This window comes from Egretta garzetta, unplaced genomic scaffold (genome assembly GCF_000687185.1).
Source record: "Egretta garzetta isolate BGI_Z169 unplaced genomic scaffold, ASM68718v1 scaffold692, whole genome shotgun sequence".
NCBI classification, from domain to species: Eukaryota; Metazoa; Chordata; class Aves; order Pelecaniformes; family Ardeidae; genus Egretta; species Egretta garzetta.
This window is the reverse complement of record NW_009258787.1, coordinates 806,908-817,424: the sequence shown is the minus strand read 5'-3', so window position 1 is coordinate 817,424 and position 10,517 is coordinate 806,908. Positions and strand designations below refer to the sequence as shown.

Genomic DNA, 10,517 nt, shown 5'->3' with positions numbered 1-10,517 from the left:
GGGCACCGGCTTCCCCGGGCCCCCCCCCGGCCCCAGCCAGCCGTGCCTGGGCATGGCCAGCCCCCAAGGGACCAGTGCTGCATCTGCCCCAGCGGCGCTGCCAGCAGCCCAGCAGCGCAGGCACCAGGCTCTGCCCGCTCCCCCGGTACCATGGTGGCCCTAACTTCTCGCAGGACCTTCCTACAAAGCCTTGGGGCCCCCTCTTCCACTCCAGCTCTGGGCTGCCAAGGAAGCCACTGCCCCACAGGCCTGCCTGGGTGGGGTGCCCATGCCCCTACAGACCAAGCTGCAAGGTGCAGAGCCCAGGAGGGGACCTGCTCAGGAAGGAGCTGCCTGAACTGGGCAGGGAGGGGGCAGCTGAGGCCACCGTTCTGTTCACGGGACAGCCCCCACCCCGTGCTGGGCCTTACCCCCCGGCGTGGTGGAGTAGACAGAGCCACCCGGCGTGGAGCTGTAGCCCTCCGGGACGGGGAGATGGTGGCTGCCCGGGACGGGGCAGGAGGAGGTGGCTGTGCCTCTGGCAGCCATGGAGCCCGTGTGGGTGGGGTGGAGGGAGGGGCCCAGGGCCCTCCCCCCGGCCCTCCCCCCAGGAGCAAGCCACTATCACCCTACAATACCCTTTATTTTCAACACAATTACTGTTAACCCAAGTGTTTCTCCTTTGGCATTTGCACTATCGGGGGAGGTGGCAACAGTTCCACGCTTTTTGCATTTCTTCCTCAAATACCGCGCCTGAGCATCTCGCCCAGGAGCCCGAGGCGCGCTTGCCTGCGCTGCTCAGGCGTGCCTGGGCACTCCGGGTTCTCAGCGCTCCTTCCTCATGCTTCTCCTGGGGAAACTCTGCTGCTGCACATAAGGGTTTGTCTGGAGAAGGTGGAGGAAGGTGGAGAAGTCTCCATCTGGTCTGAGGGACCACGGAACACGGTCCATTGGACTGGGTGCTATGTGCACCGCAGTCACCCACCTGAGGAACCAGCCACGCGTTCAGTGTGTGACTGCAGCGCCACTGAGCAAAAGCAGAAATAAGCACAAGTGCGGAAAGCGCAGAACTCCTGCACCGCGCTGGAGAACCAACATCCATCTTAAGCTGTAAGCAGAAATCCCCTTCTCTCTTGGGACAGGACTTGAGGAGCTCTTACCAGATTTAAAAGGGTTACAAGCAGCTCAGAACTGAATATATTACATTTTTCTCTAGTGGGAAGTGGTCTCTGCTTTCCTGAGATCTGCTTCTGGGCAGCTGGTCACAGCGAGTCGGTGACGAAACCTGCACTTACCTACAAGCTACCTATTTACCTTCTGCAAATTAAGATTCCATCAGTTGCCACGTTGTCAACTCAGCCCTTATTTCCAGCCCTGAACAAAACCTGATCTCTCAGGCAACCCACCTGGAAAAAGAGTGCTAGAAGCGGCAGAACTAATCCAAAAGGGAAAAAAAACCAAAAAAACAAAAAAACCACAACCGTGTTCACACAAAACGTAAAAGGGTGAGAACTGGCAGGGGGGCAGGACCCAGCAGACCTCATATCGCTGACGACTGCGGATCAAAACCCTCCCCCAGGCCCTGACTGCATCCACGTGCTAACTACGTGACCCTGACAAGAGGCATCCCTGGGCACGGCAGCAGCTACCGATGACAGCAACATACAGCTTCTTCCAAAATTCTCACACACAACCTATAAATACTGTTCGCCTTTTATTGAATATTCAGGTAAATATTTCACATTAATACAGGCTACATAAAGTAGAGCCACTATACGACATGAAATTTACTCAGCTTTTCCTTTTAAGTATGTAAACAATTACACATGGATTTACTGCCCTAGAAGGTTGAAATCAAGTATTGAGCTAGTTCTCTGCTGCGTACAAGGAGCATCCAGCAGTGTTTAGCCAAAAGCACTAGTTTCATCTGATTTTTAAATTCCAAATGGCTAAACTAACTGGAGAACAGAATCAGTTTGTATAGGTAAATCAATTTGTTCTTATACAACGGGCAATCAAGTTTCCATTGTTACAGCCCACAGAAAATTGCTTAGTTAGGCACATTAAAAAATCCCCAGGGTTCTTCAAGATCATAAAGATTCCCAAACAAGGCTAAAAAAGGAAAGACCCCCTTAAATCAGTTGACGTACTTGAGATGCATGTTTCCAATGTGAGGTGCCCAGGTGCCAGGCCAAATCTACAGCAAGAAATAAAAAGACAAGTCTATTACGAAAACAAATAAAGGTTCCTTTAACAGAGCGTTTAACCACTAGAGGGCAAACTTAAGGCTTCCCCCAACATACGACCAGACCATCCAAAGGCTAGGAGCCCTCTTCAGCTCTGGCCAAGGTTTGACTGACAACCTGCAAGATGCCGAGTACGGATACAAACCCTGCGACTTTGGCAAAGTGGATTACCTGGCTGAGCAGTCTTGAAATGCCGCTTATTTCACCTGAAACATTTGGTATGGTTCTGGCACCATATATTTTTTATCAACACACACACTGCAGGGGGAGAGTCATGCAAAGGATCTCAATTCTAGTATCAAAGAACTGCAAAAACGTCACCTATCCAAAACTGGAGAAAACCAAAACAAAGCACAACACCGTAAAAAGCCCCAGGCGAGCCAAGGTGGAGAAAGGCAGCCACACTACCTGCTGAGCGTCGGTACATTCTGTTGAGTTCTGGACAACTTTGATCATGGGATTCCAGGCGGGGTCTGGAGTATGGAGCCCGTTGAAGAGGGGCCCTCCCGGTCCATCCGCTAGCTGGGGGTGCGAGGGTATTAGAGTGCCACCATACATCGAAATCGGGAGGCCCTGAGGGAACAAGAGAAAGCGACAGTGGTGAAGAAAGCAGCGTTGTGAAGGACGACCGTAGCACCAGGTTTGCCAAGATGACGTGGGTAGTTCACACCCATAGGCAACGTTCACCTCCAGGCAAATATCTCAGCACTGTGAGGAGAAGGGGGCACCGCTGCACACCTAGGCAGAGCATGGAACACAGTGACTCACCAGAGCCTGAGATTCAAGCCAGTTTACCCATTTTTCTGAAATTACACCTCGCCAGTATGCAGCAGCCCCTGCACAGCGCTTTCAGATGCCCGCATAAAGCCAGACCCCGCAGCTGTACAAACTGATCTCGGTGCTCCCTCCTCTGACCTCTGCAGCACCCAGCAACCTTGGTGCACAGAGGGCTGCAGCCCATCTACAGCTTGAGCCTACAAGACTCCAAGCCGAAGATTTTCTATAAATTACTAATGGCCATCTGAAATATTCTTCCAGTTTGGAAAAAGCAAGTTACAGAGCAGTTTTTTGCAATTATGAGGTTTCTTTCCTGGATTTGAATGATTGCTGCTCTGCAATTTAGAGGATCCCAAGGGCACATGCTACAGCTGCTTCTGAAACGTGCTGTGAGTAGGTCTGCTGTTGAGCACACCATCCTGAACGTTCCTCCAGTGGTGGCTGAGCTGGCCCCAGCTTGGCTACGTCCGTCTGCCTGAAGCTCCTTTCCAGCTTTAACACACAAGGCACAGACTTACAAGCGGTCCTCTCATCCCACCGCTTCCTTCAGGCACGCCCGTGGTACTCGCAGGCACGATTTGTGCTGAAAGCTTTAAGCAAACCTTTAACCAGGTTCAAGAGCTGAGCAAGCCTCATGAAACATTTCCAAACGACTGAGCCTCTGAGAAATGAAACACTGGCAAGTAGTGGAGGCACTCAGCTGCTTGACGAGAGAAAATCTGCAATCTGCAAGTTCTGGGTTTGTTTAAATGCACCACCAGGCTTGGGCACCTTTTCTAGTCAGCACTGGGATGAAAGGAGGTTCAGGACTAGGCACGGCAAGCAGTGGTAGAAGAGGCAGACACGTACAGGGTAAACAGGCAGAACAGGAGACACAAAGTCAGTCCTTGATCATTTTATAGCTTAAATCCAACCCTCTGTAACTTACTTTAGAAAAATCCACAAAACTATTTGGCATAGGTTGGTGGAAAATATTCGAGGGAGCCACTATTCCAGAATCATCTCTCTCCATTGGCTGATGCTGAGAAAACGTGCCCGGGTCCGACAGCTGCTGATGCATCGGATGATTTCCCATGACAGGCTGCGACCAACCTGACAAGCCTTCTGGAAAGGAGGAGATTGAAGATGGCTGATTACAAATCACTGAAGATACTCCGGAGTAGAATTCAGCAGCGGCACACACCCACATACGTCCCAAGGCTCCCTGAACACACACAACTGCAGTGGTATTTAGGGCTGTGCCGAGCAAAGGCAGGCTTTCCACAGCCTACACAAAACACGAGGATACCTGCAGATTTTAGGCTAATAACCCATTACAGACAACGCAAACAGTCTGATCTGTAGCATCAAGGCCTCGCACAAGGGAGCTGCATCAGGCAACACTACATAAGGCTGGCTACACACACGCGCACCTTGCTCCCCTCCAGCTTCCTCATCCTCACATGTACCACAGGAAGACAGAAAAAAGTTACTCTTATGACAGGGGCAAAACACGGGAACGGTTTTTTTTAAGGGAGTTTGGCCAGGCACGTGCCATCTGCATGTACATCCATTTTGATGCTCTGAACAAGCACGGAGATAACGGGGGCTGCTAGCAGCTGCGCGTTCCAGGTGTCCGCAGCAGAACAGCTGAGATCCGATAAACGCCCCAGCACTGTCTGTGAGCACACACAAGCTGTTCTTGAAAACACACAGCAATGCTGAGACACTAAGGTAGCTGAAGTACAGAGGGCTTCGTTGGAAACATAACACACAGGACTACTAAACATTGGTCTTTAAAGTTACCAGTGGGAATGCTTTACACCTCAAACACTGCAGCTCTTCCTTTCCACAAGACCCTCAAACTATCAGGAAACCAAACATAAAACCTCAGCTGTCTCAAAGTCATTCTTCCGAAACTGGGGCTGCCTGGAACAGAAGTTAGCCCATACTGTTCAAGCGTCATGAGGAGATCAGTGCAAAAACCAGCACCCACAGCTATGTGTTTCGGGTTGCGTTAGCTGCAGCACGACATTTTGAACTGTTAATGAAAAACAAGCCAGAAACTTGGCCTAAAAGGACGACTGCCTCCACCCCAGGGTCAGACTTGGAAATGGACCCCCTTAAGAGGTAAAGAGTTGTTTACTTTCAAAGTCCTGTATCATTCAATAGACTTAATGTGAAGTTTCTGAACAACTGTTCTCAGGGTTTACAAGTGTACGCCGACAGATAAGCTAGGTTGGGTGAGAGCCACCGACATTAGGAGAGAAATCCACAGCGCTTCCATTGATCTGCACCCTCCCACCACTGATGCCCGCCTTCCCTGCAGGACGTGAGAGTTGATTAGAGACTTTATTCCTCCTCCCCAGCTTTCTTTGCACATGTAACACTTCTGAAAGGCCCTAGAAGCTTCTTTAGGCTCCCCCAGGCTGCACAACACTTACCAGACACGCTGTTAACGCCAAAGGACCAAATGCCGCTGTGACCGACGGGAGCTGTGAAGTTGGTTCCTAAGGGCGTAGGAGTGACCGATCCTCCCTGTCGAATTCTAGCAAGCCTTTCTGTCCCGATGGGAGGGGGTACCTTTCGATCTTGATTGGCGTTACCCGTTTTTGGCTGGCCCAAGTTAGAAGGTGCAGAAGCAGCTGAAAGGGGCGAAGATGATCCTGAGGAAACTGATGGAATAGGAGATTCACCTGCTGAAAAGAGTATTTCCCTTGCTTAATTACACACAAAGCACCCACGCTAGTGAGCTTAAGTGCTACCCCGCTCTAAGCCCCCAAGCAAACAATAAAAAGGTTTTAAAGGCTTTTTTTTTGGCAAGCATTCTTCAAGTCTTTCACCGAAATTCTGTTCAGAGTTTATATGAACTCTAAAATCAACATTCTAACACAAATGCTTTCAGCCATCAGAATCACGTGACATTCTCATGACATAGCAGTACCTCTACACTACAAGAAAGAATAAGAAACATGGAAGAGTTTCAGGAAGAGGTGAAAACATCAGCCAAAATACCATAAATATCTGAACAGCTTGGGTTTGGTATCCACCACTTCCAGCAGAAGAGAAATTAGACAGCTTCCCACATGGGTAATGTAGTAAGAGCGTAAGTCCCACCAACTTCAGAAGCGTCACTGACTCCTTCTTGGGAAGTCCCTTGAGCACTCATTAAAGCAATTTTGTTCTTAAGCTCAGAGTGGTAACGAAGTTCATGCAGTGACATGAAAGCCTCTTCACTTAAGGTTCTGAATCAAAGACCCATATTTTCTGTAAAGCTACTTCCATGTTCTTCCCATTAGGAGGAAAACCCACTGTTACCTCAGATGATGCTTAAAGGGTTTGGAACATTTTAAGTAACATGAAATAATTCCAGAATCCCAATTTAAAAAAAAAAAAAAAAAAAAAAAAAAAAAAAAAAAAAAAAAAAAAAAAAAAAAAAAAAAGAAAAAAGGCGAGTATAACTTCAAGCCATGGCAAGCGTGACGTTTTCACCTAACGTTACACTCACACTATTTAGAGGGGAACCTTTAGCTCGGTATAATAACCACCTCCGCTCCCCCACAGCTTCACGCCCTCTCCTCTCAGACCCTACCATGACTGAGTTTTTTGCCCAAACATGCCTTTAGTCATGTTACCAGAACTAGTGGCATTTTACATGGGAAAAAGCACAAAATAGAACAGCTTGGGATTTGCACGCCATCCTCACAGGGGCTAAAAGCAATTGGAAAGCATTTTGTGTATCACTGGGTAATTTCCCCTCCAGTTACAAATCTACTAAAGACAATAGCTATGAGTTTAAACTAAGACAGACCCATGAAGTTCCTACATGAATTTGTTGCGCTTGTCCAAGGATGTGGTGAAAAATGCTGTCTGTTAAAGCTGGGAGTCCCAACAGGCGCTGGCCCTTGAAGGTAAACCCGTGCTCCTTGTATGTTTGCTGAAAAGCCTGTCAAAGGACCTGAAGAAGAAGTTGTAGAGCTGTTGGATGGATCTAGAGAGGGTAAGCCTGAAATAAACATAAATGCGATTAAATATCTCTCTTTGGGAACCTGCTTCAAAGCACCAGAGCGAGCTAGTGCTCCAAATAGAATTAAAGCATCTCATCACCTTCAGGGGTATCTGCACATGGTAAGTTCGTTTTACAGGTGCACGATTCTCCCTTAGAAACCGACAGAAGGCGTTTCTGCACGCCCGCCGCTTTGGCCTGAAGGTTTAGTAAAGACAGCCCTCCCTTTGGTCACTGCAAGGAAATGGTCTGAGCAGGGAGGGCGAAGGAGGAAAGCTGGGAGTGGCGAGGATCTTTGCTTACAAAAAAGCCACGCAAGTCAAACGGGGATACAGGGCTCTGTGAAGTCCCAGGGGAAGCCAGCACCAGGGAAGCAGCTCGCTGCAGCATGGGTTTTGCTGTCATATAGGTACAGTCACATATAGATCGGTTAGAGCATGCTGTGTCCAGCACAGCACAACAGTGAGGGGGCGGCTTCCTACAGGGACGCGTGAGAGGAAGGGAGGGATGGAGAGAAAGTTCAAAGTCCCACAGAAATGATTAGCAAGGGGGAATTACAGTTTTTTAATAAGGCAAAGCTTTTAAGTACTTCTCCAAAATGTAAAAGCTCTTATCACACGTTATTACCTGAAAGCAGAAACAGGCATGGCCATATGTTCACCTGAGTTTTGGGTTTAGTTTCAAGGGCCTATTAAACAAGACTAGTTTCAAAACCATTTAAACATTTGGAAATGACCACAACCAGGACCAGCCTATATTGCTGCAGAGCAAGGTTGAAGGTTGTACCTACGTCCAGCCCAGCAGCCTGCCAGCAGCAGCGCTGACAGGCAACGCTCTAGGTCCTAGACCAGAGGTGCGCCTTTCGTTGCCTGGATAGGCTCCTGAGAGCTAGGTCTTCCCCCCCCAGTATTACCAACCAAGTCAACCTGATTTACTGCTTCCAGAAGTGCCAGATCCAGCCTGCTCACGCTGACAGCAATGACTCGCTGGATTTGAAGGAGGTATTTTTCTCACTAGCCCTACCCCAAAGGTTAAAAAAAGAGAAGTCTCCATGGCAGACAAGGAGAAATAAATCCCCACCAGAACACGGGGTGCTCCGACGAGGGAACCTGAGCATGGGAGGACGATCTTTCAGGGTTCGTCACAACACAAAGTGCAGGACTCAGCGGCTACGAGGAGGATGCCAACACCCATGCAGGCTGCGGGTAAACGCAGTTTGACTGATCTGCGTCTGCTGGGAGCTGCAGCCTGGCCCCTGGCACGGAGCCGAGCTGTAAGCAGACTGCAGCACCTCCGGCTGAGGGCCCTCCCTGTGCACCTGCCCCGGAGACGGGACGCTCTTGTAACCCTCCGTCCACAAAAGTCAGCTCAGGGCTAGTCAAAAGGCCCCTATGGTGACCGATTCCACCACACAGCAAAAACAAGTTTCCAGCTGGCCAACACACCACCGAAGATCCCGAGGTCTCTGCCCCGTACAGGAGGGGTAAGAGAGCTGCTTGCTGCCCCTGGGGACTGCTGGCTTCCTAAACAGAGAACAAGGCAGAGATTATGACAAAACCAGCTCTTCTGCAGCGAGAGATGCCCAGCTGCATCTTTTGAAGGCTTGGTAGGATGGGTGCACAGCTTTCACAGTGCACTGACTGTACAGCCAAGACCATTTCAGCACCGCTGCATATTTTCTACAGGTTGAAGGAAGGATGCCACCACCAGAGATGCACAAATTCAACACAGCAGTCAGTTTTCAGGTTGTAAAGAACACTTTTTATCATTATCTCGCCTTTCATAAAAGTGGATTAAGAAAACAGCTTCTGCAAACAATGACTTACCGAGTCCTGGTTTCAGTAATGAGTTTCCTATTTATGTACTTACCAACAAAATCAGGTTTTGCAATACCAAACCGTTCCGCAATACCAACCTCTCCAGTTACTCGGGCCATGAATTCAAACCCTTCATAATGCTCTGAAAGCGTAACTGAGCTTTCAAGACTGGTGTACCAACCTCACACAAACTCTGCTCAAAATTCAGCTTATCAAAGCCCCCAGGTGCTTCTGCAGAAGCAGCTGCAGCACCCGGTCACTCCGTGCGCAACAGGGAGCCCAGCCACTTCACTGCAACTGCTTACCCACGTCCTGCTTCCTAAGCCAGCCCATTTCAAGTCTGACGCCTTTTAATGCCAAGGTCTCAAACTCCTTCTTAAAATGCAGAGGAAAAGTAACAAATAGGTGACTTTTGGTCTCCTCCACAGCCTCCCCACACGGCTGGGCTACATCTGCCCTCAGTCTGCAAGCTGCTAGGACAAGATATCTGAAGACACGAGACAACAGGCCATTTCCAGAACAGATCCACAGCCGGCGAGGAGATCTGCGTGTGCATCTGTGCCTCCGAGGAGCTGGTGACTCAGGGAGAACTCAAGCTGCAGCTGAGCTTACGAACAGGAAAAGTAGAGGACTCAAACTCCACCTTGAGGTGACAACTTGTTAGGAAGCAGCTGGTTTAGTGCACCATAGAATTATGTCAAGTCTCCACCAAATCAGCTTAGAGGTGATCACCAAGAGATGACGATTTGTGGAAAAATTTGCCACAGCCCAACCATGCAAGGCAGGCACAAAAGACAAACCTCAGGTCTGCTCCGTCAGGTGGAGTCACAGTCAGGGTTAGAGGATCAGCGTCCGCCTGCTCCAACGGCCACCACCCCTGCCTCTCATCACACACTGAATTGCCAGGCAAAGCCCAGGCTGCTCCTTGTCCATCGCACTGCTGTTGGCCAAAGCCTCAGCCAGCAGCAACTGCTCCTTTCCCCCCTTCTCCAAATCTCATGAAACCTGCCACCAAACCCTATGGAAACAGCCAAGGTAGAACCCCATCCAAACCACCTCGGAGGCTGAGCTGAGCAGAAAGGTCTGTTCCCCTGGGAGGAGCCCGCAAGTGAGACGGGTGGGCAGGCCACAGGACCACGCTTACGTTCCAAGTGAAGGCTGGAGATGCCTCTCAGCCTCCCGTCCCCACTCCACTTCTCACTATCACACCTTCAAAATGCCCCATTCTCCCCAGGCTCCCGTAACCCCCCCTCCATGTGACAGACCTTAGGCCAGGCAGAATTTTTAGCAGCAAATCTACCTATTGGCAGTTTTTCTTTACCTTGCAATATCCTAATCAAATTCCAGCTCAGAAAAAACTGTGTTCTGTCCAAATATTTTTGTGCTTCATTTGAGGATAACTTCACACTGATCTCCCCAAAGTCGACCACATGAGCTCTCCTTGGGCCTTCCTAACTCAGGGCAGAAACAGATACAGACTCCCTTTTGAATACTTACAGCCATTTCAGGGTATATAAAGGACCAAGAATCTTTTCCCCAGTGACAAACAGATGACTTTAGCATAAGGGAACAGCACAATTTTTTTGCTGCTACAGAAGTCCCAGTCAGCCGTCTTTGCATATGCAGGATGCGATCACCAGAAAAATCAGCAGATCCCATTTGCCATAAGCTTCCTTCCCCGGGGGCTGTTCCAGCCACTGCCAAACCCCAGTT

At 49.5% G+C, this 10,517-nt stretch overlaps 1 protein-coding gene across 13 annotated transcripts in view; it reads right to left on the bottom strand.

The window, feature by feature from the left end:
• Nucleotides 1-10,517, bottom strand: part of LOC104135805 (ankyrin repeat and KH domain-containing protein 1) — a 102,269-nt gene that overhangs the window by 1,421 nt on the left and 90,331 nt on the right. For 3 of the 13 annotated variants that reach the window (XM_035889199.1, XM_035889211.1, XM_035889207.1), the window contains 5 exons: nucleotides 6,793-6,987; nucleotides 5,426-5,680; nucleotides 3,931-4,106; nucleotides 2,634-2,798; nucleotides 2,130-2,176 (listed from right to left, as the gene is read on the bottom strand). In XM_035889199.1, coding sequence (XP_035745092.1) covers nucleotides 2,130-2,176; nucleotides 2,634-2,798; nucleotides 3,931-4,106; nucleotides 5,426-5,680; nucleotides 6,793-6,987 — 838 coding nt within the window. The remainder of the gene's footprint in view (nucleotides 1-2,129; nucleotides 2,177-2,633; nucleotides 2,799-3,930; nucleotides 4,107-5,425; nucleotides 5,681-6,792; nucleotides 6,988-10,517) is intronic. The other 10 variants (XM_035889201.1, XM_035889200.1, XM_035889204.1 and 7 more) reach the window with 10 other exon arrangements.